Source organism: Betta splendens, chromosome 2, assembly GCF_900634795.4.
Source record: "Betta splendens chromosome 2, fBetSpl5.4, whole genome shotgun sequence".
Taxonomy (NCBI): Eukaryota; Metazoa; Chordata; class Actinopteri; order Anabantiformes; family Osphronemidae; genus Betta; species Betta splendens.
The window spans coordinates 25949107-25976715 of record NC_040882.2 but is presented as its reverse complement, the minus strand read 5'-3'; the positions used below and the strand labels follow the sequence as shown (position 1 = coordinate 25976715).

General features: G+C 47.5%; 1 protein-coding gene and 1 long non-coding RNA gene across 9 annotated transcripts in view; one reads left to right on the top strand and one right to left on the bottom strand.

Annotated features, from left to right (window-relative positions):
- The window catches only part of LOC114868360 (nuclear factor 1 B-type-like), a 52413-nt gene extending 26153 nt beyond the window's left edge, over nt 1–26260 (bottom strand). For 2 of the 8 annotated variants that reach the window (XM_029171878.3, XM_029171906.3), the window contains exons 1-2: nt 24454–24919; nt 21553–22084 (exon numbers count right to left, since the gene is read on the bottom strand). In XM_029171878.3, coding sequence (XP_029027711.1) covers nt 21553–22084; nt 24454–24480 — 559 coding nt within the window. In that variant the 5' untranslated portion in view covers nt 24481–24919. Of the gene's footprint in view, nt 1–21552; nt 22085–23794; nt 24376–24453; nt 24928–25912 lie in introns of those variants that run through there. The other 6 variants (XM_029171861.3, XM_029171871.3, XM_029171898.3 and 3 more) reach the window with 6 other exon arrangements.
- Nucleotides 17814–20624, top strand: LOC129605069 (uncharacterized). Its single transcript, XR_008696557.1, has 2 exons — nt 17814–19478; nt 19615–20624. It is a non-coding gene; the product is annotated as an uncharacterized LOC129605069 (long non-coding RNA).
- Nucleotides 26261–27609: the final 1349 nt, after the last annotated feature.

Below are 27609 nucleotides of genomic sequence, written 5' to 3'. Positions count from 1 at the left end.
ACCTGTGCGTCTCGACTGGTCCGGGGGGGGGGGGGTTTAGGAGTCTGGGAAATTCCCCACACTCCCAAGTTGCCCCATAGATCACAGCCCAGGGACAGTCTGCTGGTGAGAGCAGCGAGGCCTAACTGGTTTCAGCCACCGAGTCCCTTTCAGCTTCCAAACATTTTGTTTAAAAGGCCGATATGTTTGTTAAAAAAAAATAATCGTCATGCAATAAGCTCCCAGACTGCGGACTGGCAGAGCCTGCATCGGCACCAGCTCGCTTCATTAGCGTATTTGATGGCGCTCTGCTCTGCAGTGATAAGGCAGCGCAGTTAGAGGCTGCGACGGTACCTACATCTTTATCTCACACCACCCACATGTACACGGCGGATCTGCCCCTGAAGCAAACAGTCGCTCCAATCAACTCGTGTGGCTGCAAATTCAAAAGTCGATTGGCGAGTTTCTAAAACTCATATGAATGTGGAAGTGATTTATGGGAATATAAACGTACAAAATGCTTTACAGCAGAACTACCTTCAAATAGTTTTGTTTCTGGGCCACCTACTTTCCACTGTGTCTCCGCGAGGCCTCTGCCAGTGATGTGTCAGTGACTGTCAGCACTTACAACGGCGTCAGGCCTCGGCCAAGAGGAGTTCCCGCTGCAGCGCAGCCGGTGGAGCCGGGCGACTGGGTGCGCCTCCACAGGGCACAATGGCTGCGCTCCAGCTGGGCCAGAGGCCACGAGGAGCCCTGCCACACACTGCCACTGTTTGCACTGCACCAGCGCTGCCAATGGAGCAGCGGTGGAACGCGAACACACACACACACACCTTACAAACCGGGGACGTGGAGGGAATTATCCGATCATAGAACGCCACCACATCTAAGACCGAGTCTTGGCCCAACACAGAGAAAGAAAACAAAGCGTGGAGTCATTCAAACGATTTCTTTTCTGGCGATGCTCCCCTGGAACGGGACACAGGGCGGAGAAGATGGCAGAATCTACCACAGAGTTTAATGTGTCATTACAAGCATAAATACAGACTACTGACATTGCCAACAGATGCCGAGCCAGCTTCTTTTCACCATTACAACTCCAGTAGGGAACGAGGCGGCAGGTGCAAATGAGCACTGTCCTGTCTGGGCTACTGTGCTGCTAAACCACCGCTCCTCCTGATCTGGTACTCAGATGAGCAGCACTGCTGGATAGTGAATACCTTTACCACACCTTCGGCCCAGGCATCAGATGATTCACTGTCTGAGTGCAGTAATGGTGGAGAGACGGCCCAACTCTTTAAGATGGACGTTGTTCACACGCAGTCGTCCGATAGAGGAGCTTGTTGAGGGCTTAAAAGCCGACTGCCTGCAGCTCGGCCAGTAAAACCCCTGCTTTCCTCTTAATGAGTCTAGAGACGGGACGCTCTGAGGCCCCAGTTAAAGCGAGCCTGAATCAAAGCATCGTGAGGACGGAGACTCGGGGGCACAAAGGGTTTGTTGAGCGAGCGGGCTTTGGGTGTCTCCGCTGGCACGAGACCAGAGAGCCAAGCTTTTTGGGGCGACGGGGGAAATTATAGGATTAATTTCACAAAAACCACAGCGCATAAAGGAACACGTCGGCGGTTCTTCCTCGTCAGGTAAGTGCTCATTTGTTGAGCCTCAGTCAGATGCAGCGTAGCGGTTTGAAAAACACCCCTCATAAAACAGGTTCTCACATAACTTAAGAAGGAGTGACAGCAGCTTTGCCCGTCGCAAGGTCAGAGTGCTGGCGCCGGTCCAAAGACGCTGCTCGTGGACCCTCCAACTGTCTGGAGAAAACCAGCCAGCAGCAGCCGAGGTGCGGAGCTCGGCTCTCTGTGGGTGTCGCTCCCAGCAGCACCACTCAAAGCCGACGACCAGCGGCACGGGGCGGTCGGCAGCCGGCGCTCACCACAGCAAAGCTCTGTATAATCATGACAAAACATCTCGGTCTTACAGGAGATCAACATGCAAATCTAATCTCCCAGGTTTAAGCGAGTATTCCCCTCGCCACCGCGAGCGCACCATTTATAAATCATGCTTAAGTGCACGCTAAGCGAGATATTCACAGCCAAAAAGAGAGAGAGGGAGAAGTCTTTCCACATTCCTGGCAAGAGCTCAGAGAGTAAATCTGTTCTGGGCTACTAAGGCCTGCTGGGGCAGCCTCCTTTGCCACTGCAGCAATAACAACATGTGGTTTGGCTGCACGGTGCCAGTTTACAGTGGGAAGAGAAAAGGCGCTAAATTAATTTCAGATTCTGTTGTTGGAGAGTCATAAACAATCCCAGAGCGAAGCATGGCATCCGCACGGTCACATGGCTGAAGACATTACATCAGTAGCTTCTGAGCACTGGGGGAATATACCAATGCAACACGATGTACGTGTGCAGCAGACGAGCATGCGTTCTGCATCTGAACGAGTCCGACCTCCGGCAGCTTTTCCTTCCATTTCAACACAGAGGTTTCGGGGGTAAATTGCTGATAAGGTTTTGACAGAAAGGCTTTCTGCTACGGCCGCTTTTAAGAGCAGTCCTCACAGAGCTGCTTCAGCCTTTCCCACGAGGCTCTCCAACCGTAATCTCTTGAAATATTTGCACAGATGACGGCCGCGCTCCGCTGTTTTGACATGGAACGGCATGAGCAGTCACTTTTTCCATCACTTTTGAGTTTAGGAACAGGAATTCCCCTTTTGCCGCTTCTCTCTGTAACCCACGCCTCCCACCACCGCCCAAACTTCCTCCACTTCCTCGCCCGCTAGGATGTGTCCACTCAGGGCCACAGCGCGGGTCCGCCACGCACGCCTCACGGGCAGCTCCCACAGCCCTCAGCTCTTCCACTCCTCCAACCATATTGGTTTCCTTTCATGAGAGATGCCAAAGGATTCAATCAGGGTTAATGCTCAATGCTGCAGGAGGGTCTGGGGAGAGTTGGCTCCTGTTCTGGCCTGGTTTGACGCAGGAAGGACAGCGGGACGACTGTTCTATTTTTGTTTTACGCTGCTGGAGGAGTCGACTCTGTAACGTGACGCACGTTAATTGTGACTGATAGCACCCACTGCCTATCCGCACTTACAATGTCCTCAAATATGTTCTATTTTATCTCTCTCACTCGTTTTAGTCGAAACTCCCAGGCGGTGAAAGTTAAGTTGCCTTCAGGTGCTTTTTCATTGGCTTAATCCTCCAAACTAATCCCCCCCAACATGATTCATACTGATGATTTTTTAGACAACTCAGTTATAATACCTCAAGAAATAAAGACTTGGTATTTTCATTCTGAAAACTTTGTAACATCTCTGCAAATACAGTACATAAAAAACTTTCACTGAACCTGATGTGGAAATCTTCCAAAAGCCATAAAATACGATCTCCAGCTAGATGTCGCAGTGTTGCATGGGACCTGATAGAAATATCCAAGAGCCACCACAGGAGCGGACTCTGCGATCCTTCTCCTGGCCAACATCTACAAATATACATCTTTGCTAGGTGGAGATTTCCTTTTTCAGGGAGCCTGCTTCAAAGCACTGCACTAAAGCCAATCTCTCTGCCCACCCTGACAACACAACCCACTTGTTGCAGTCGCAGCTTCTGCAAGGTTGGCAGCTGTGCTGAAGCACTTCCCATTTGTGGTGCACGGCTTGGTCCAAGCCACTTGAACTTGGCAGCGCTCACCTGGAACAGCCGTACCCGTAAGACTGCCACAGACTCTCCCCCTCAGCCAAGACGGGAGGCCTCAGACGTAAACAGCTGATGTCAGCCACGCTTCCAGGGATCTGGCTACAGCTGACTTCCACGTACTTATCGAGGAAAAAGGAAGTGATAGGTTTCTATTGAATTTCTTGTTGAGCTGGTTGAAATGCTTGTTTCCAGTGAGATCTGTTAAATAAACACTTAGACAGCCTCCAAACATTATTTGCACAATACCGTTTGATAGAACTGCGGGAAAACCTATTTGTCGCCGAATAAAAAGAAGTGCAGTACAGTACAAAGCCTATCATACCTTTCACAAAGGACGGAATTGTGCAAACAAGGTGACTTTTTTTATCAGTGGAGAATTACACAGATCATATGACACCATATGGAATTCTTTTTACACATAATGTATTTCCTTTGCAGGCGCTGTGAAAGGCGAGGCCTGCAGGGAGTCCTCTTTAGGAGGAGGGCTGGGGAAAAAGGCTGTATGTATGGTAAGGAAGGAGGGGGTGGAGGGGCCGAGGGCTTTAATGGGGCGGTCTAAGCATGCTCAGCGAAAATATGCCTCATGCACTCGTTGAACTTGGGGCCTGCACAGGCTTCTCTCAAGGTTACAGGAGAAGCCTGTGCAGAGAGAAGCAGCAGAAAGAAACCGTGCAGCCGCAGTCCACACGCACGAGTCTGTGTCGGACTTGTTTGGTTTGCAGCTTCCACTGTAAAATGCTTTATTTCACGTTCCCATAAAATGTGGATAATAAAAAAAATCACTTAATAGCATCTTACGCTGGCAGTTTTAATCTCTGAGTGTCACAGTCTTTGAGTGTCTGTTGCTCAGATAACAGAAAGCAGCGAGCGGCCGCCTTTGACACCAGGTTTCCTTCCGTCCTCGGAGCCTGCCAGGACCCCGGCCATGTATCCGCTGCCGCACCCCTGAGCCCTCGACCACACAAAGGTAGGAAGCGGCCGCCGGAGAAGGAGGGGAGCTGTGACGAGTCCATTAAATCACCTCTTGTTTCATCCACGGCTGTTTACGCACGTTTGGCCAGAGGAAACACAACAAGGCCCAGTAAATGTGAAGACGCTCGCTGGGGCTCTTAGGCAGATGAACGCGATTTCCATGAACTTCATGCTAAACATTCGGTCTGAAGGGCAGCATTTGTGTCGACAAACTAGTCGCCTTTTAATTTGAGGGAAAATTATTTTAGGTTTGGGAACCTGGAAGGGAACAAGTTTATCCATGAAACAATTAAATTTAAGGCTATAATTAGACAGAAACAAAGTATCTGATACATGTTTAAACAAAGGGGAATGAAGTCAAAGGGTAAAACTTTTCTAAAACCCAAAGAGTAACTGATGTCTGGTCTCCACATTATTCATAAGATAATTATATTGGTGCGTATGTGGTGGTATGCAGCATTAAGGGCCGTAAAAGCAACACGTCAGAAAACTATGTAAACACATTTCTCGCGCCGAAACAACAACTCACATTTGACTTCTTCCCGACAGGAACAAGGTGAAAGGTCAAACAGTAGTAAACACTCGGCTGAATGAATTGGTCACTTTGCCTTTCCCCAAGAATTAGCAGGTCATTAGCACCTCGTAAAAGGGCAACTTCTCTGCTTTACAACAGATTAGCTCTGCCTTCATGCAAACAGCCAAGCAAAGCGACTCCACGCTATCGCGCAGAGTATTGAGAACAGGGTTCTGGGCTTATGTGAAAGCAAAAGGCCACAGTGGAATTATGCCTAGATAGCCTACTTTAATGCACAGATATCAGTATGATTGAAGCTTATTCATGAATCCAAACATATTCCTGCAGTCAGTCCCAGCTAGTTCCCCCCAAAAAAACTAATTAGCATAAGATGAAGTGGGTCATTCTCATGTCTTGATTAAAGTAGGCCTCAGCTTTGCCCAAGTGACCAAGCACCAAACTGCAAGTTCAGCTCTGCACACAGAAAACCTTATCTGGGCTGTCTCGAAAACAACAGGAGGAGGAGGGGGGGAAATAGCCTCATGGAGCATAATAAAGGCAGCATCAAAGCAGATATAGAAAAGAATCAGTCGGAGTATTAGAAGCCACTCGGGGACGTCAACGTGATGGCTTAGATGTCACTGGAGAACATCTTCATGGATGTAAACCGGGCAAAACAAATTAAGAGGGATGAGTGGATTAGTTTTAGATTTATGGAGGCAACTTGGAGCCGACGCAGAGCGGAGAGAAAACAAGTCGAAGTTGACCAAACCCCCTCAGCACACCCTCCGTAAATTACTGGCACATATGTGAGCAGCACTACTGTTGTGTTATGTGGTTATGGAGCCGTTCCAGCGAAGAGGATCGGAGGTACATTACAAACCGGTTTGACCTGACAGAGTACTTATTAATGACGACTGTAGCCTCATTTCCTTAGTTAACCTTGGCAACTGGCGTCCAGAATGTTTTGTTAAATCAACTGTAAGATAAAGACAGTATGACAGGACGTTATATGTACACGTGCCTTATGGTAAGCACTCATCCTTCTCACCAGCACTTAATAAAACAAGGGTGTGGTGCAAGAATGGAGGAAACTGACGGCTGGACTCTCGGCTTTCACAGTTGACTTAGATTGAAAACATTTTCAGTTTAAATGCTAAAGAGAAAAGTGCCAGTTCATCATCTGCTAAAGGCGATGGCAACGAGCCTCACAGCATTTCAACACCAACAACTCAGCAACTTTGCTCCCGTCCGCGGGGACTAACACGACACCGGGGTCCGAGCGGCGCAAGACACCGAGCGAACCGAATGGGAGACGATAGGAAACACACACGCGAGGTTATTTTTAGGCCAGTGCAATTTCCCTGTGACACATTTACTGCAAAGGACCTCGAGGGTGATAACATGCACGAACCGCGGTATGCCGAGGAAAGCAACGAGATCCTCAGAGCCACAAGAGACAGAGGCCAATTAATGCCAAGGCGTTCCTTTGAGTGCAACCCTCTGTATAATCCCACAACCTAGTTTGTGGTGAACGCTCCCCTCTTCGGTTAATGTGACGATCATTAATCACATTTCATATCTAACGTCGATCCCCTGCCACAAATATTCACATTCCCAGAACTATGTATGTCAAATACTCCTCTTCACCAGTGGTGAACTCACACTTTCACGTAAATTATCCGAAGAGGAGCTGATTCAAGAGGATTAAATGCGGATTTTTTTTGATACTTTTGAACCTGATTGTATTTCTGTAAAAATACACTCATGCAAGAATCCTGCCAACGTCATTCAAGGAAAAAAAACACTACGATAGTTTAAACTTCAATTTAACCAACTGCACTTAAAGCAAAGCTCTCCAAAGTCTGCCTCAGCAGGCAGAACTGGCACTTGAGACATGAAAGGGCAGCTGCGACGTTTGGTTTACATTATATCTTAGTGGTTTCCACATTGTGGCCAGGGGATAAGCATCAGGAGCGGTTTATCTCTGTCACAGCGCTCTATGGAATATGTAAACACTATGTGTAATCAGCGCTGCAGTGAAATGGAGTGCAATGGGGGTGTGGGAAAGTGGAGCCAAGTACGGAACAGCCGCCATCTTACTTCTTGGGCTCAGCTAAAGAGACGAGAAAACGTTAGCGGTTTCCTGCAGGAATCTTCGTGCTGGGTTCTCTGTATCCACATGACTTTTCAACTAGGAGAACCATACATGCAGCGCACGGCCCAACTTAGGTGCTAACTTTCAATCCGCTGAGGACCCTCACTCTGATCCGTCCTCACCTCCCTCGTCTCCCGGCTTAACTCTCTCAGCCGGTCTTTGTCCCGGCCGTCCGTCCTGCGCCGCTTCTTTATGTAAAGCGCTGGTGCTCGTTTTAGATGGAGGGCCCAACTCCCAAGTTTTAATATGGTGTCCAATCAAATGTGATTAAGCATCGCAGAGCGCAAACAATGCTGCCCCTTAAATCTCTGTGAACCCGCTTTCACTGGGGCGAATGAAAGAGCACTCTGTCTCCGGCAGCAGATGACAGACGCGCGCTTGAAGATAAGTCTCCTCCGTGGGCCCTTATCCCGCGAACACCCGCCGTCTGACCAAATAAAGACGTAAATAAAAAGATTACAAAACGCCGACACGACCGAATGGGGTTCCCACCTTCAAGGCATCAATGGAGGAGGTGAAGTGTGTTTTGTCAGTAAACGCTCCAGTTCACAGCACCAGCGCCTTGAGATGATACCTAAAACCTGTGGCAGCAGAATGGGTGAGCGACCATAAGGACAAGTTAGCTGAAGAAATTAAGTGAAATTAAATTAGCGCCAGCAGTGAATCGCTAAATAAATCAACCATCTGTCCACAGCGCAGTGTTATTTTCATGAGGAAGACTCATTTTAAAAGAGGATACCGATAACATGTCACACAAATCACCCCGTCTCAGACTCAGTGCAGGATGTGCCCTATAATACGTATATTAGTATTAGTATAATAGTACGTATAGAGAGCAGAGACAAGGCAGCACGAGCTCTGAAGCTGGACTCTAGTTGGTACGCTGCGATTTAAAACCTCGACATCACGAGCATCGTTCTAGTTTACACCGACGTGGCAGCAGAACAAATGAGTCATCATCTGTACAGTGGTGCTAAACACGTGCTGTCAGCTTAGATAATGTTCAACTTTTAAGAAAAAGACAAATCTGGTAGAAACTGAAAGAAGAAAGTGAATGAACCAGATGTTATTGTAGTTTTGCTTCTAAATGATTAAAACGGTGAAACCGAGACAAATAGACGAGCATCATCCAAATGGTCATGACAGGAAGGAGCTGGCGCTACGACAACAAGACATCAGCCGTCAATAAGTCCGCGTGAGCACTACCATCTGACTGGGCTTTCCTGACGCTGCCCCCATGCACTCAGCCAAATCTAACTAGCGCTGCCGCTGTTACCGAGTCCTGCTTTCAATTTGACTAGAGTGGGCCGAGTAATGGCTTCAGCGTTTTGTGGTGTGCCGGCACACATGGTCTGCGTCGCGTTCGGGTGCTGTGCCCACCGTGGGCCGTCGTGGGACAGACACACAGCCCCGGGGCCGGCTGCGGGAGTGGGGGGGCTGTGCGCTTGTGTCTTGTTATGACTGCCGTGCGAATGGGGCACCGTCGCCCGACACTGCAATCAGCGCCACAGAGTGGAGTCAAGCAAGAAGCTCATTTCTACTGGACTGGTCCGGTTCCCATCGGACCTCAGGGCCCTTTAGCCGCTATGACCTCGTGGGAGTTGGACCTACACCCTACGTGCCGCAGCAGGTGGTGATCCTGCCTCTGCTGCTGCCACTACACTAAAGGTTATTTGCTCAAGTCGCAGAGGCGGCCTCGGACTCGCCCTTGTTGGGTTTTCTTATCTGGGTTTGTCTGGACAAATCTTAGACACAAAGCGCCCATTTCATGCTCCTCTCTGGAGATCCTGTTACAGAGTTCCAGACACGACGCGGTCCAACAGTGCTGCCTCTGGGAGCACGGTGGCGCGATCCGCCTCTTCCTAGACTCGGAGCAAACGATACATGAGCACTCGTCTTACGGCTCCGAGCGAGGTTTTGTGCTGCGATGAGGTAAAACGATCGGTGAGGGGGGGTCAAATGATGTCATGCTGGGAGAATCTGGATATAGCAACCCTCCCATCTTTATTACCAAGCAAAGAAAACATACAAGTGGATCCAAATGTGCATCAGGGGTCCCCAAAGTCTGCCTTCACATTTAATAACGACGTTACAGCTTGAGCACCTTCAGGATATTTGTATTTTGTATTTGTATCTTTTTATTTAGCTGGACAACACAAGCTGAGATTTGGTGTTAGTACAATAGCTCGGATGTGAGAGCGGTGTAGACGCACACGAGGCTGGTCCAGCATCGCCCTGCAAGGACAGCGTACGACTACGAGACTCCGAGCGGGAGAGAAGAGAGCAGTGTTCGCTGACCTCATTCTGACAGCGAGCCCGGGACGAGCCTTTCCCTGGAACCGTTTCGCAATAGCGGCGCTGTTTATACAGGTGGCGGGTGAGTCGAGCGCGATGTGCAGAGAGCGTGCATTTTGCAACACCTCATTATGAATACCAAAACACACGCAGCATGTCAGATCACACACACATGCACACGCTTCCAACGTGTGGCTTGAGTTTTCTTTTAATTTTGACACAGAATGAGTCATTTTTAGGCCGCAGCCAATTCGTCCCTTTGTGTCTGAATTTCACAGACAAGTCTTTTTTTTTTTTTACGCAACCCAAGAGCTGTCAAACACTACTGTCCTCGGGTATCGTCCAGTGAGTGCTCGCCTCCTGGAACAGAGGCCTCTGGTTGGCTCGTGCGTTTGGCTGTGGGGCCGTCTCCTGCAACAACATCCACTTGGCCGCAGTTCAGCTCTGTGCGAGGCTGCAATAGCCCAAAGGTGGCTTCCCAGACCATTGTTTATGCAACAGCACACTAGTGCCAGGTTAAAGGGAAAGACTGTGAATAAATACGGAGCGCTGCTGCCTGTTGTGGGTTCTGGTAATCTTCCTTGCAAAGACAATAATAGTTTTTTAATCAGCTTAAAAATCCTGCTTATTGTAGTTTAATTGGACACGTTGCCACAAACGACTGGTTCTATTAATAAATATTACATTGTAGGCACTGACCTATGATTTTTAATTGTTTGCTCTGTAAACAACGTGGCAATATGTGGCAGTGATGCAAAGTGGAAACCTGGCACCTCAACCAAAAACCATTTAACTTTAATGGAAACGTACCCAAACTAAATAAAATTTGCTCGCGGTTATTTTGGTAACAGTTGAAGCCTGAACACAAACCCATGCATAAATTAATTTAGCGCCTATTATATTTAGTCACTAACTAGCGAGGTGAGCAAATCCATAACATCTCAGAGATGTTTGAAAAAAGGAATCCACACAACAGCTGTTTGGTAAACATACCAAAGTAATTGTTCCAAATGCCTTACTTTAACACAGATTAAATGTAATTAGAGGCTGTTTATTTAACCACAGCAAGTCTCTCTGCCAAAAAGAAAAACCTCTGTCATTGTTTCTAGTGGTTCTGCTCAGACGGATTACAGCTGGGGAGAGGACGGCTGCGAGCTTCTTTATGTACGTACAGGAAGGATGTTTTATACACAAAGAAAGCCCATGTACATTCCATAGGAAAGCTGCAGGGAACGGAAAAAAGGGCCGCTCGCCTACGACAAGGGTCTTCTGAGGTGAATATGAGGAATTTAGGTCAGCGCAGCCGAGACGTTTAACCAGCTCAGGCCGCTGCAGCCTGAGTGGAAATAGCACGAGAGGCCAGGCAGAGGGAAACCAGTGCGTCACAGCCCCCCGATCCGATCCCAAGCTCCCACCGACACAAACAAGAGTCATAGCTTCCCTAATGATCCGGGATCATGTACGCCTCGCACACACTCCACCAATGGGCCGCTTCCTCTTCACCTTTCCCCTATAAGTGGGTGTGCCCACCTTTGACACGTAGGCATGACGTCGCTGGCAATAACTTCTGGAGAATCCTTTTTTTAGCTCCAACAAAGCTCTTAATGTTTAACGTTCGCTTAATGTTAATAATCTGACAATCTGATTCCGTCACACACTATGGCTCCGTTATTCAGAAGTCCACCACACACACACACACACACACACACGCACGCACACACATTGTAAACAGGCTTTATTGAGACGTGAGTGCTTGTATAAACATAGACGAGCCCTATTGAGGGTCCAAGGCTGAGTCGAACAATAAGAGGGGGAAAGTTGCTGGACGTTCCTCACAGACGGTGTGTACAAAATCCAATTATCAGAGCCACGGCATTAACATTCCAGCAGTCTGGCAGGTGACGGCCCCGTCTTTTCAGCCCCCCCCACACGGCCAGCATGGGATAGAGTCGACCGGCAGCACCTCAACAATACACTCACACACACATACAGAGCCGCCCTGGCCTCCCACCCTCTAAGATCCCCCTAGTATTGAGACATATATAGACGGAAACAGTCAAAGAGTGGGTAGGCGGTCATGGGGGGGGGGGGGGGGGGGTCCGCCAGCCGACACTGGTCTTTTCTTCAGGAGATCAGCGCGGCCGGCCGAGCGGGCCTATCAGTCAATGGGGCATTCTTCTTCCCTCCGTCTCTGGGTGAGAATGTGTTGATCGCTGATAACGTTGCTTTGATTGCCATAATGGGGAACCTGCGTTTTTTTGTTTTGACCGTTGGTCTGCACACAGCACACGCTTTGTCACCTGTGGGTGAAGCTCGCGGCGGCCGAGGCTGGTAGTGGAGCCCCTCAGATGGCCCTGCACACGACGACTCCTCAGTAGACTGTGATCAAACTGAGTCAGGGCAACGAATGCACTCAGAGTCCACGGCGCACTCGTTCTTGTCTTTGCTTTACACACAGTCCTTATCACGACGGGATGTGGTGTACGTGATGGGCTGTATGTCCGTATGCAGCGCCTTCGCTTGCTGTTCTGGCCTCTGCCCCTGTCGGGTCCTATATATAAACATACATCTGGTCCCGTGCTGCTCTTTCCATCATGTCATCCTGCTTTCTGTAAGTGATGCTGTACACACAGCACGACGCGGCGCGACCGGTGGCCGTGACGATGATCGTATCTCTGTTAAGGATTGATTTAGTTCAACAGACTGTCAGCTCATCAAGGGATCGTTGAAAACTTGTCACTAAACATTAGTTTAAACATCAAACAGAAAAGGGCCCTATGCCATCAAAGACTAGTTAACCCCGCAAGTATTTTATCTGCAAAGTGACTTTTCACCCCCATTTTAAAAAATGTGTCTTGATGTTTTACAGTTTACTGTGTTTCCTCCTGAGCGAGCTGTTAGTCGAGTGTCTTGTGGCTTCCCCCACCCTCACCAGAAGGCCTGCGCGCGCTTAATTATTCTTGGATGTCGGGTGAAAAAAGTAAGTTCTTTCTTTTCTTTTTTTTTTCATTAGCTCAGCAGCAGCTTCCTATTCATAATAGTTGGCACAGGTTTTGCGTTGCCTGCCAGAGATCACACCCCAACCATTTTCATTTTCCCTTCATCCATTTGTTTCATTCATGTCATACATTTGGCAGAGGCCTTCGCCGTTTTCCTGATGGCCGCCGACCCTTCAACACCCTTCTTTTGAGTCTCGAACTCCCGTTTGTGGCTTTGTTTTGCATCGCAGTCAAACAACAGTTCGCTCTGGTTTGGATCCAAGTGACGTCACACTAAAAGCTACAGTATTTAACTTCTGGAATTAATAAATATACTTTACAAGTGAAATACCGATATGTAAGAAAGGCGCTTTTGACGCGCTCTTGGACAGAGAGAAGGACTTCACACGGCCAACTCTTTTTTCTGGCTAAGTGTTTGAGTACTGCCTGTGTATGTGAGTAGCAGCGTTGGGATAAATCCAGCCCTAAGAAGAACCATTAAGTGTGTGGGCTCGCACCCCCGCTGTCGTCCTATGGTATATTTATCCCCTAAGACTGTGGAGGTACAGCATGCACTGTGGAAAGCGCTCTCCCCCTCACTTTATGTGTATTACACACAGCATTCAGCTTTTGGAGGCCCCAAGAAACAGCAGTTTATCATCATGCAACTACTGGAAATATGCCCACTGACAAAACGCTGTATCGTATGTACACACACATACATTCAAGCCCGTTGCTCACACCCACCCCTTCAGCAAATTCACCAGCTGCAGCTGTGTGTGTGTCTCACTGCGTGCACACAGGCCCAGTGTGCGTCAACTGTGCTCTGCGCACAGCGTGCCGATGCAGTGTGTGCTCCCGCTGCCAGTTTAGGTGCAAAGCTACGAATAAAAGCCAGGCTCTTTAGCCTCGTCAGGAAGCGGCGTTCATAACAACATGGCTGTCACGTCTCCAAGCAAAGCACACCTTTAGGTGGTCACCGGCTTCCTTCAGAGCGGAGTCAGAGGCTGGGAGTGCACAGCAGAGCAGAAGAGTCTCCTGGGGCGTTTGGCTCAGCAAGCGGGACCACAGGATGGCTGCGCCGTGGATTAGGGCCCCACAGTGGTCCATTGTTAATTGGACGCCATGTGTGAAAGCTACAGAGAGATTAGTTTGTACAGCTGCTGCCATTTGTCATAACTGCCCTTAACAAGACACACATGGCAACCCGATTTACAGCCAGAGGTTTTACCAAAAAGTAGAAACATGTTGGGTGAGGTTCTAATAGAAGAGATGAAGATGAGGAAACACCAGGCAGAGAAGCAGAGATTCATTTAGGCACCTGTAGTGACTGGTCAAAATGTTCTGTTAACCCGGCGGAAAACCCACCATTCTGTTAAAACACTGAGGCAACATCAGCTATTACATCACAGGCCTATTGGACGTACAAATTAGACAAGGTCTGTGTTTCATTAGGGACCAGAGCGAGGAGTTACAGTGATGAGGAGCGCTGGATGAAAAATAAACTAGTTTCACTGTAAACAACCACTTTTTATGTCTGTGTGTAAAAACTGCCAGATGTCCTTAGACGTGATGGTCAGACAGGAGCTGTTAGGGGTGAGTATGGCCTCAACCAATGTACTCAGCTAGAAACATTTAGATACAGAATACCAGTACAACTTTAACCCTGAAAATTGTCTATGACACCTTTAATTCTTAGCTACTCATAGGTTCTATATAGATCTCAGCTACTTTGACCTTCTTCCCACTGATTTCACACATTTGCTTCCAGCATAGATAAAAAAGTAGCCCCAAAAGACACCAACTAGCCCAGAATATTTATAGAATATAGAGCCAACACAAAGTTTCAGAAGATCAAGTTACATCATTCTTGTATTAGAATAACAATGTCAAGCACAGTCATTTACAAGTACTGAGGATGAAAATAAGCACCTACACATGACGGAACAAAATGTAGGCTCCGCCATCACGATTCAGGATAAGATGGTGGAGTAGAGTTACATTTGGGTTTGAATCCTCTGTGTAATTGGGGGTTGTAGGCCTGTGCACATGTTGGAGGCCTAATTACCCAACTTTCAATTTCTGCCATGCGCTGCAGCACTGTTGTTATTGAGGAATTGCGGTTCATTGAATCTAAATGCAGTCTCTGAAGCTGGAGTGCAGGGGAGGGCGCGTGCGAAGGCATGCGAGTGTGAACATGTGTCCCCCTGTGCTCGTTTGTGCAACTGCATATTAAAATATCAAAAGGTTTTCGAAAAGTCAGCAGGGCCAAACTCTGGAGGGAAATTGAGAGAGTCCAGTATGAGCGTAACCCATGCTATGGACAGATCATGTTCATACAGGAAGGCTCCAAAGCAACAAAGCCAGTTATTGCCTGAAAAAATAAGGGGCTCCACTGAGCATCTTGTCAGTAACACAGACTGCAGACACCACTGCTCTAACTTCCCCAACATAAGTGCTCAACATATTTCATCCTTTTTAAGGACAGACTGTGCATTTACTACATGTTAGTGATTTCAAGACAAGTCACTGCAACATGGAACCAATTGTAGTAAAATAATACTACAGGATCTGGATTTGATCACTTTGCACTCATGATGTAAAGAGACTATAGTTAAAACATCTATAACAGCTGCTGGTTTGCTAATCTGAGATATGAGCTTTTCATGTGGTTCCAACTAACAAGGTGTCCATATTTCTTCTCCCCTTGTCACTCCCTCTATATGGCTTCGCTGCGCTTACATAAACACGCTGTCTCTCATAAAGAACAGCGTGTTTATGTAGGTGCTAAAAATGTAAATGACGTATTTTCATACCTCACTGGCCTTTTTCTGATGATCATTTCTAAATTTGGGAGCTTTCTGTGAAGTGAACCTGACATATGTGAGGGAGGAGTGGAAGTTCTTTGGCTCGCCTTGACAACTCAATGGGGCGCTGATGAATCCGTCCCAAGCAGGCCGTTCCCAAGCCCCCAGACACCATATCCCCTCTTTGACCCGTTGCACTGACATTAGAAAGAAATCCTCTGGGGATTCACCCCCACCCCAAACTGCAACATGCCCACCCAAAAGTACATTTTGCACAGCGCCGCGGCGATGGCGGCCCCTTTATTTTTCTGTCCGGCTCAGGTCTTGTCGAGCCGTCACAGTGATGGGCCGTACTGTACCGCCAGACAAAGGAAGAGACAACCATCACTCTGGGCCACTGATCGGCCCTGTCTGGACTGAAAAGACTTTGATGGGGCAAAGGAGGGTGGGGGGTGCTGCACACAGAAGTTAGTGTCTCCTGGGCAACCACTCTGATTGTCTGTCCTTGCACAAAGTTCCCCATCACACCCCACCAACTACCCCTTCCCGTTTTCTCTTCCCTTCATTGGTTGTTCATAAGGCTCCTCTCTGGGTAAAGGCGACTGGCTTTTGCATGTAAGTCTCAGTCTGGCACTTGAGAAAGCTTTTCTTTTAGTGGACAAGGGAAAAAAAGGTCAAACAACGTCTTTAACATGTTGGCTTCTCCTATCAGATTTATGCTTTTTCCAGTGCAGACAGTACTGCTGTCTGACTTTCTGACCAGAATAGCAGGTCGCTTCTTTATTAGAGCTTCTACACTACTTTGATGGCAAAGAAGAGGCGGCAGCAACAGGATGGGGAGCTCAAGCAGCAGGAAGTGCCTGCTTTGTAAGGCAGGACAGTGAGGTACAGCTTAGTGCCTGGGATAGGGGTGAATGTACCCATTTGTCTTCATTTGGGAGGACCGGCAGACAGGGTGGGGGTAGGGAATCTATCCGAGAGGAGTGGGAGGTGCCGGTCCTCCAGTCAAGTGGCCTCGGGGGGATTTGAAATGCATTTGGGGTCCTCCCCAAAAGCCTGGGAAAGTGTGGTGAAGCTGAGATCTTAACCATAGACTAATGACAAAACTGAAGTCTTTAACAAAGTGTAGCCACAAACGCAAAACTGAGTAGCCTACACAATAAAAGCCTTAGGAGCACAATGCAGGAGCTGAACAATGCAAAAGAAAGACCTCGTCCTGTTTTTTCTGACAGATGCAACAGCGCAAAACTGTGACGAGCAAATTAAACACACTGTAGCGGAGCACAGAGTTGTAAATTTTGTTGAGAAAGACGGCATCCACATTTCTCAGTGGCCTCTGCTCTGAGTTGCCTTGTTTCCATGGAGATTTATGTACACATGGCACACAAAAGAGGGCTAAGGAGGTAACACGGCCTGTTTAAGCCTTGAGGTATTTGCTCGAGCAAAACCCTGCTGCTAATAACACAAGCTCCACACTGAGCCAGGCAACCTGGCTTGCGTTGCACGCAGGTTGGCGTTTGAGAAAGAGCAGGAGGGAAAACAGAGGCACAGCAAAGTCAGATGGAGATCACAAACAGCCAAAGATCCGGGAGAAGGAGTGAAGACGTTAAGAAAGACACAGCACAAGCTAGAAATGAAGAAAGAAGAAGAAAGGAAACACTGCAAAACATAAATAGCTCCTGGGTTAAGAGAAAAAGGATTGGGAAGACATTTAGTGGGAAGCGGAAATCAATAAGGCAAACGGTGAAGCTGGGAGGGAGTTCTAAGTGGATTAGATTGAGGGAATGTGTTCGATAGGTTATGGCTCTGAGAGAGAGGTAGCCAGACACCGCAGGCTTTATTGCATACTAATAAGGAAGCCTGAATGGAAGCTAAGCACGGGGTTGCGCAGTTCACTCTGAAGAGTTTTTCTATATGACTCTGGAGTCATCGTTTAGGATTTTTCACAGGATTTCTATTTTGCAGCCTTCCCCATTCTCTCGCGTGTTAAAATTCACGTCGGAGCAAACAGAAAACTCCCAGCTTACATTCCCGAGACGTCTCCTTTTTCATCACATTCTCAAAATCAAGAAAAGCCGAATAACTTGACTTAATCTACAAGAGAAGACAAACAGTAGCGTCTTTAACGCCGTCTCCTTACAACAAGTTTTGTTTCACAGTCCTGGCACCAACCCAGGCCCTCTTTCCCTGGCCAAGCGCCTGGGCCTGGGACAGCTGTCATGGTTGGAGTCTCGGACTTGAGGGAGAGCCAGGGAGTGAGAAAATAAAAGAGACGGAGAGAGAGAAGAAGTGAGAGAGTGGTCGGGCCAGGCAGCGTGCCGCAGGGGTGATTCCTGATGGCAGAGGAGGATAAGGGGATGTAGGGAGGGAGGGATAAATGTTGTGCTTAGTCACAGACCTCCACTGTGACCCAGAAGGTCAGGCCCCCGCTCTGGCCGCCTGACCAAAGCCTCTGAGGCAGCCGGGCGGAAAACAAGATGCAAACAGCCACCCCACGCAGCGTGGTGAGCAGGCCGTGGCTGCTCCCGCAGACAGGGAGCCTGGCTGGTCCCAGTCTGCGGGGCGACAGAGGGGGGGAGGAGGTGGGGCCTACTCCTCCTCATTTGGTCCAGTGAACCAGGAGACCACCAGCTAGACAAGAAGAGACCACCGTTGATCCAGTGACAGCCACGGGTTGACCTTGATTGAGGAGGTCAACGAGGGGGGGGGGGTTCAAGCAGCCCCTCCACCTCCTCCTCTGACCACCACCCCCCACGCACACCCCCAGGCAGAATGAAATCCCTCTGTCCCACGTGCCCGGGGCCTGGCCCGAAACGGACGGCTTTTTCCACCAATCAGTTTTGCTCAATTAAACTTCAGAAGACACCCTGTCACATCTCTCTGCAAAGGTCACGACCCCCGGGGGCAGAGGTTAAGTCTGGTGCTCGTAAAACAAGGTCTCCATTAACACAGCAGCATGTATTCAGAGGTAATCCATCCATTTCCACAAACTATTATGACGGCGTGAAAAAAACGCCGCGTGGCTTAAGGGGTGCTGCTGCTGCTGCTGCTGGTGGAGGTGGTGGTGGTGGTGGGGGGGTGGGGTCAAGGTAATGATGTTTTATGACCGTGTTAACTTTCAGCACCAGAGTAATGTGAAAGCTGCTTGACCTTGACCTCGTCTCCCACGGGGCTGCCTCAGCAAACCTGTTCTGTCACTGCTCATGAGCAAATCTAACGACGACTCTCTACTTATATATGCTTTCGCTGTAATTCCTACTTTTACGGCCACCTCTACTCCTTTACTGCTCCCATTCCACTCCAGCTACGTGTCCTTGAATTCATTTATACTGGAGGCACTTCAGAGGAAAAGTGAAGACAATTTTAAAAATTCTTCAGAATTAGTGATATTTAAAAAAATATATTTTATTAATGCAAACAAGTGAAGAGCACAAAGCTTTCATTGTGCACAAGGTCCGCATTCCTGCATTTGTTGATCAAATTGCAAAGCAGTTCAAGAAAACCAAACACAACGTGCGCTATCCCAACGTGTCCCAACACGAACATTATCTGCATGCCTTGTTACAACTATTCCATCAAGCTGTCAAACAGGATATGCAAAGTATGAATCCAGGTGGGCCGAGGTGATGAGTCAAAAAAAACTAAATAAAGATTTACACTTTTTATCAGATGGAAGATAAAACAGCGCAGTGGAACGCGACAGTGTCGGAGTGTGTGTGTGTGTGTGTGTGTGTGTGTGTGTGTGTGTGTGTGTGTGTGTGTGTGTGTGTGTGTGTGTGTGTGTGTGTGTGTGTGTGTGTGTGTGTGAAAGAAGCCAGGCCTGTGTGAACACAGCCTGCTAGTTGGCACAATGGATGCCACAACCCCCACTCCCAGTGGGCATTCATGTGGGCATCAGCGTCCTGCCGCTGAAACCCGCCTGTGTCCGGAACAAGGGGCCGAGCGCCGCTCGCTCGCTCGCTGCCAGCCGGACGCCCTCTCCCCGTCCAACGCTACCACGCTGAACCCCAGCCATGAACAGCAAATAGCGGCTGCAGCGTATCTTGTGTCATCCAGAACGGAGCTGCTGCCAGGTCGCAGAAGGTACACACCAATATACAACACGATATGCGACAAAACGGCAGAGTCCGAGCGCTCGCACAAACGCCGGGCTCCGTTTCAGTCGCAGCCATTTGCTACTTTCTTTGTGTTGGATTGTGTGTTTGTTTGTTTCGTGCAGTTGCCGCAGAACAAAGGCAGCGGCTTCCATTCTGCCACTGTCAAAAACTTTCCAACGTGCCCACTGCATTGCGGATGCCAACCAACGAATCAAAGGCACGCTGCAAGCAGACAAAGAGGGTTCGATGCCAACCTCCAAACCTCTAACAACCATCACTGGTGATTCGCCTGCCTCCCTGGCACACTGCAAAACAAAATGGCGCCGCGCTCCCACAATATGGCTGCATTGTGTGGAGGCGGGCACCGCTTGCTAACGCGAAGAAATGGAAAAGGCTTCAGCTCAGGAAGACGAGAAAAGGGGGAAAAACGCTGCGCGTGTGTGATCCGGGTCAAAGAATCTTATTTTATATTTGCCAAAAGTTTCAAGCGACGCTGAAAACAGCAGCAGACGATCGCTGCGCTCCGTAGCGCGGGGATTAATGTGGATGAATCCGATTCAACACTCATTTCAAGCCGAAAACACAAATAACACAGAACTCATGAAATACCGTCTATAGAGTAAAATACAAACACTAAGTTATAAGGTGAAATGTGCAGCAAGGAGCCGTTTTGGAGCTGGTGCTGAATAGTTAAAATGCAGCAGATGCAAAGTGGAGGAGCGGTGGCATCCGACAAAGGACACAAAGGAGGGTCTGATGCCAACCCCGGTGCCAGTGGCAACCATTATTGTCTCTGTGCGGTGCCTTCTGCTTTCCCTGGCACTTATCAAACACAAAATGGCGCTCAAGGTTTGATTATAATGAGCTAGCTACGCCGCCACTGTTTCTCCCTCAGCAGCAAACGTACCGGACGTTCGCCGCGAAGGAGTCGCAAAAGGAATTTTCGACCGTTAATCTTAAGGGAAATTGTTTCATTGTCAATAAATAAAATTAATGAACTATTTCAAATTATTTTCAGGAAATAAGGAAACATATTTTCACGCATATTTTGAGACTGTTGTTAGCTTTAAATTCTACTAAATGAAAATCTATTTAGTATCCAAATAATATTAAAGCAAATTATGAAAATGTATTTATTTCAACCGTGTGTGTGATTCTGACGGCTGTCACTTTTGAATTCCAAAAAATTAAAAATGTGTTTTCTCAAATTTACATCTTAAATGTCTTGAAATTCAAAGGCTTCTTTACACCAAATTAACAAAAGACAAATACACACGTTTCATTGAGAACTTCAAACACAGACAGTTTAAATTGTGCCTGTTGCAGTAGCTTTCCCACCTCTTTTTTCCTTCTCTCTCCTTCTTTACATCTTATTGTCCACAAAAAGCTTTTCACTTCTTACTTATAATTATTTTTCCAAAATTAATGTGAGCACACGTACAATTACAGATCACTGGCGTATATTCAGTGCTGTACAGTCAACGGGAGGCTGTGGGGGAAATAATTCATTCTAATTTGATTTTTAAGTCGCATAACGACATATTTAAGTAGTTCAGTAATAAACAATCTGTGTTTTTAAATGTTGGGGGAAATAATCTAAATAATCCTGTGGCACAAACACTTAATGTGTCATTTTAATTTACTGCAGTGTTCTACACCTTTACACACATGTCACCACTAATACACTCATAGTGCGTTACAGTAGAAGTAACAGTGTGTGTAGGAAAACACAGACTTGGTCCACATTACAGTCAACGAGTAATTACTGAACACGGCTTCGAGCTGGACATTTAAAGCATTTCACATTAATTACAGAGCGACTTTCTGGTTCAGTAATGAGCCGTAATTTAACTGTATAAACACGTGTGGTGCACATATACAGTACTGACTATCAGGTTTCTGATGTTTATGCATCTGGCAAATGTAGCGGTGACATCAGCCAGTCGCGCAAGGCTCCCAAAAATCAACACGTGACCCTTGACCCTGCCAAGACATCATTCACACATGTGCGTTAGCTCACGCTCTCACACACACGCACACACGCGCACGGCGTCACGTACCTTGGTCCTGGACATAGTACGCGAGGAACAAGTCCAGCTCCTTGACTGATACTGTTATGTGGTGCGGCTGGACACAAAGTGCTGGGTTGGTGCAATGCGGCGACTTGACGAGGCGCTCGCCGTCCGTACTTTCCAGGGGGATGCCTTTGAAGAGGATGACCATGACCAGGTCCAGGCGCCACACCTTGTCGGCCTGCCGCAGGCAGTCGATGCGGCGGATCTTGCCCTTCTGGTCGGGGTTGGACAGCACGCAGCACGCGTGCTTCTTGCCCGTCACGCTGAGGACGAAGTCCTCCCGGTACTCCTGCCGGATGTCCTTGCGCAGCTTGGCCAGCAGCCGGGACGCCCACTTCTGCTTGACCTCTGGCTTCTCGCTCAGCAGCTCGTCCTTCACCGCGCGCTCCTCGTCCTTGGACATCCGCTTCTCGTGCTTCTTGAAGTACTTGCGCTTTCGGGCCTGGAGGTTGAACCACGTGTAGGCAATGGCCCGGACGTGGGGGAGGAGTGCCTCGATGAAGGGATGAAATTCATCCTGAGAGAGAGAGAGGGAAGAGGCGAGAGGAGTCATCAGATGCTCAAATCAAATGGGGACTAAATCAGCAGCAGAAAACAAACAACTTATAAGCAGCCACATTGGACTCATGTTGGCATCTTCACACAAAGCCACGCTGGTTTTACCATCCTGCAAGCGTCAGAGCTCCGTGTCTACCACCAGGACCCCACCAGGACCCCACCAGGACCCCACCAGGACCCCACCAGGACCCCACCAGGACCCCACCAGGACCCCACCAGGACCCCACCAGGCCGGTGACTGGGAGCTGTGGTGTGGGCTCAGGCAGGAGGTGCACTGGGAGCGTGCGCCCTCACAGCTGCATTTATCCAACGCTCCACGCTCGGCCTCAAAGGACGGAGGAGCTCTGGAGCCGGCGCCGCGTGTCCCGCTCGCATTCAGGCCGCGCTTCCAGACGCATTAAAAACACCACCACCGACAAAGCAGTTATGTGGAAGGTATTTGAGGAGGTGAACTTAGGACTCCATTAGAAGTTTGTGCCAAAATATTTCAGGAGTTGACGTTGACACACAGAATGACGCTGCTCTGTTTTTATTCCTCAAAACCAGAGTAGAGATTCGTCACCCACAAAAAATCAAGGCCTACTTTTCTTCCTGCTTTCTAACGTCTAATACATTTTCAACCTATTCCCCTGTTAAATTATTACATTTTAAAAAAAATCCAACAGCTTTTCTCATGTTAATTTGTTGTGGTTTTCCGTCTCCTCTCCATTATCCGTCGTGTCCTTTACTCACATTATCACATTATATCCTTAATACTGTGTTGACAAATTACTGCGGATGCGATAATTATTACAATCCCCACGACACATTTTCTTTTGCTCATTACAGCCTCTATAATAAATACTTCTGCCACTTTCAGCCTTTCACTCGCCTACGGGCTTTCGCATTAATAATAGCACAGTAATTCTAAAACAAATTATAATGATCTCTTAATGCTGGCTGTAGGTGGAGGAATGCACACGTACGATTTAGGACTCTTTAGAAATTACAGCAGCTGTGAATGAGCAGTGGAAGCGTCCGCTTATCTCTGCTTCAGGTCATTAAAAGTGGCATCAAATCCAATAAATAAAGCTGCCGGCGCGTGAGGAGTTAAACTGCACATTGTTCTTTCTGGACGCAGGCACACTGCTGCCTGTAGTAAAGCACAGAATCCACTCCCTATCTGTGCCTGCCGGCTGCTGCGGCTCTGGGACGCCACGTTTCTGGTGTGTTCTGTGCTCCAATAAAACTCTGCTCCAGTGGACTGACGTCAAATTAAATCACCTTGTTGTACAGTGCGAACAAATGTTTTATTGTCTTGTTTTGTAATGCTTCATATTTATTGCAAATCCTCCAACAACCCTCAGTTTTTTAGAGCTACAAGAAAAAAATATTCCCAACTTTAAATGTCATCTCTTCACAATAAAGTTGCCAGTTAAACTGACAAAAATAGGCAGTAAATGCTAATAAATGTGCTCGGCAGCAAATGTTTCTTAAATCCTCTTCAACTCTGGCTTCCTGTTCAAAAACACTTTGTATATTGCGTTAATTTTTTTTTTCAAACATGCTGAAGCCAAACGCTGTAAAGATAAATGACTTGGCCAAGGCCCGTGCAGTGCACTTCAGCTGAAGCCATAAAAGCACAATCCTCTTAAGTACAAACTAAACCACATCTCAGTCAATCACTTACTTATGCCAAGTAAAATATAAACAGTAAAAGTGAGTCAGCCAAAACAGCCAGCTCCTCTGTCCAACCGCTGATTCAGGCTTATCGCGGGTTTGATCTTCGCACAGTGCAAGTGGCTTTATCTCCTTCCAACTTCACTTCCCCAAAGTACAAGGGTTCTGCTCTAAATAAAAATATACACGTGGAATAAGCGCAGCGGAGGAAGAACGGGCCCGGACGCGCCTGAGGTTAGAGGAGGACGCGACTAACTCAATTAAACGCCAGACGCGCTCGTACTGATTCTGGAGGATTATCGAGATGACAGCGTCGGATCGCGAGCTTTAAAAATCCACCTTTACGCACACAAAGATTTGGCACCGGTGCCTCTCAAACCGCACATTCGGCTACGAAGTCACTGGCATTTGGATTTTTGGGGATATTTACGATCAGCAACTTAAAACATCTTAAAGCGTGTAAATTCTGGACGAAACACCTTTATTTTATTTTATTTATTTATTCCTAATGTTACGCCGGGATTTTTACTTACAAAGTAAAACAACAATATTAGTATGAATTTTAAAGCTATTTGGCACAACTTTCTTCTCTCCGGTCACAGTCTGCGGTCTCTTCACTGCAAATACGCTAATCGGAGTAATTGAATGTATATAAAAAGACACAAGTACCTGAGTGAGACAAATCGGAGAATACATGACGAGTCGCCTGCACGGAACGGGAATGCACTTGGACTTGATTCCTCTGATCACTTTATCGCGCCATTCCTCGAGCGACGCGCACCGCGCGAGACCGTGGAGCAGCTATCCGCGTGGCGAGAGCTCGTGTTATCCAAGAACATCCGTGGACGTCTGCGATCCGAAGACTGTCGCGTCGGCGGAGAAAGGGCAGATTTTGTGTGGATTGGGTCAAAAGTTGACAGGCACCGCGAGCGCCGCACTGAACCGGCGCAAACGCTGCTGCTGCTGCCGCGCGCTCCTCTGCTACGCGCTCCGTGTGCGCGATTTGCGGTTCATAAAAAGCTGCGTGGGAAGCGTCAGAGTGTGATGTTCACCCCTGCTTTAACCAAACTTGATATGAAACCGACCGGTGCACCTTGGGTCCTGCGCGATTCCAGCAAATCAGACCCAACTTTTTTTCTTTTTTTTCCAACCACGTAATTACACAGTCACACTCCTCCTCCTCCTCCTCCTCCTCCTTCAAACACACAACCCCTGTGCACCGTTCAACAACTTGTGCGCCTCCTCGGCCGTCTGAAAACGCGTTTTACAATCCATTCACCGCCCTCGCCGCGCCAGAATTATTTTATAACATTCGGGGACTTTGGACGCAGCTTCTTTCACGTAAAAGCGGAAAAAGAAAATTTCCCCTCAGCAAATCTGGCACCCTTTAGCCCACGAGCTGCCTGTCAACAACATGCGCTTTTCCAGTTTGGATAATTAAACGCAGTGTCTGTGGTTTACAATAAATACAAACGTTGGCTCTTTGTCAGTCGTAATTAAAACGACAACAACAATCAGTTTAATATATTTTCTAAGAACGTTCATTAACTAAATCAAAAATGGGTCATGGGTAAAAATGGGTTTTATATTTAGCAAAAAGTCCGCTTTGAAATAAAAAACACGCTTTAATTTTTAAGTTGAGCCTAAAATAAATACTAAATTATATATTTCTGAACTTTAGCGTATTAATAGTTCAAAGCATTTTAAATGCCATTTTATGTGAACACACAGAATAACTGTGTCCCACATTAACCTGAAACACTTCATGATCAACTTATTTGAGCATCGCAACAACGTGGCTCCGACGCTTTTCTTGTTCGTTACTGCAGTGTGTGTGTGTGTGTGTGTGTGTGTGTGTGCGCGCGCGCGCGCGCCCCGCGCGTCCTACAGAGATGTCAACAGTCCGCATAGAGTTCATTTGGTAAATTAAAGGGATTGGGACGTTAACGTGGAGAATCTGTGCCAACTTTGGTTCGATCCCGGCCCGTTCGTGCCAGTGTTGTGGTGCGCGTTAACCCGCGTTAACCCGCGTCTCTCCACCGCGGACAACGTTAGGAAAATAAATAACTATGATCAGACACACGGTTATCACAACATTTGCAAGCAATAACAATCCATGTTCACGTACCATTGCACTGTACTGCATGGATTAATATGGAATCCTGGCGCCTGGTGGAAACACACAAGCCGGTAGCTTCACATTTCTCACGTTCAACTTTGTGCTTTGGAGGGTTTTCTCTTGCAAAGCTCGCAAAAAAACAAAAGTGAACACCGGAAGACAGTTGTTGGCAGATAGCGGTGAAAAGAAGTTAGGAGCAACTCGCGGGGTTTTCTCTTTTTTCTCGTCTTCCTTCCTCTTCAAGTCTTACGTTTTTTGGATCGTTTCAGGCTCGTTCACTGAAGTTGAACGCGATCCAGAAGAGGCTGAGTTTTCGGCACTGGGTCGGTCTCCGCCTTCACTTTCACTGTCTGACTGAGTGCCGCCCTCCGGCTCCTAGCGCTGACCGTCAAGCTGGATGTGAGGCCGAACACCTCGCTTCCGGTCTACAATTTCTAAATAAAATACTCCCCGAGCCCACCTTTACCCAGTTTCACGTGGTAATTTATTGGCGAATAATTGTGTTACTAATAGTTTTTGTTATGTGGGTGGTGATAAGTGGCGTTTGCATGTTCTCCCCGCGGGTTTTCTGCAGGTTCTCCTCCCACAGTCCCAAGTTAATGGGACGTTCTAAATTGCCTGCGTCAGATAAAAATGAGTGTGAAGAAAAGCGAATACACTAAACAGCTACAAAATGTATAAAAACATGAGCCAAACGACAAGAAAGAGACGCTGATGCGGAGTTTCCGCAGCTCGTTTCCTTATCACCCATTAACACTTTTAGCCCAAACCATGACACGCATCTGTGATGTGTTGATGGCTATGAATGAAGTCCTTTAGTGCGTCACAACACAAACTAGACGCTGCAGCAGCGCTTCACAATCCTGGAACCAGTAATTGTCTTATTTTGAAAGTCCACGCTTCACCCTCTTCCAGCTATCGTCTTGCTGTTTCTCGGCAGCTTTACTCAGCACCGTTTTGCAATAGCGCTTCCATCCCTGCCTCCCATTGGTCAGCAGCAGTGGCCCCGGGACTCTGTACCCTGGGCCCCTCACTTCCGCTCCTCTGACACGCTTTTTGGTGCTTGACAGAGCCGCTGAATAGGGACGTAATCACTGACGGATGGTGGAGAGATCAGCGCACTGCAGCAATGACTGCTGCATGCCACAGAAAAAAATAAAAAATAATTATTTATTATTATTATTATTATTATTATTATTATTATTATTATTATTATTATTATTATTATTATTATTATTATTATTATTATTATTATTATTATTACATAGAAAAAGTAAACTAGCGTAAACTAAGAAAAACTCATTTGTATTGTAAATGGCCAAAATCCTTTCCCCCGCAGCAAAACTCTCATGGGTTCAGTGTCATTAAAAACGTCTTTAGAAAACTAAACATCCTTAGAGTTTGTTACATGCAGACACATTTCATTTAGACATTCATTTTACAGTTTCTGATACTGTCAGTCTGGAGAAAATAACAGGTCCAGCTCCAGCAGTGATGAGTGATGGCTGTATTCCACTACTGAACACAGGACTGTGGGGCTGCTTTTGTTTCAGTGAACTTAATGCAGAGTCACCATAGAGTCTGGTGTGGTTGAGTAAAATGCTCAGTAGAAGCTCTTCAGACATAATAAAAAACGTAGATGATATGAAATAATAAAGTCACATGTCACATAGTAAAAGTGGAGTCGAGGTCCAGCAGTGAGAAAC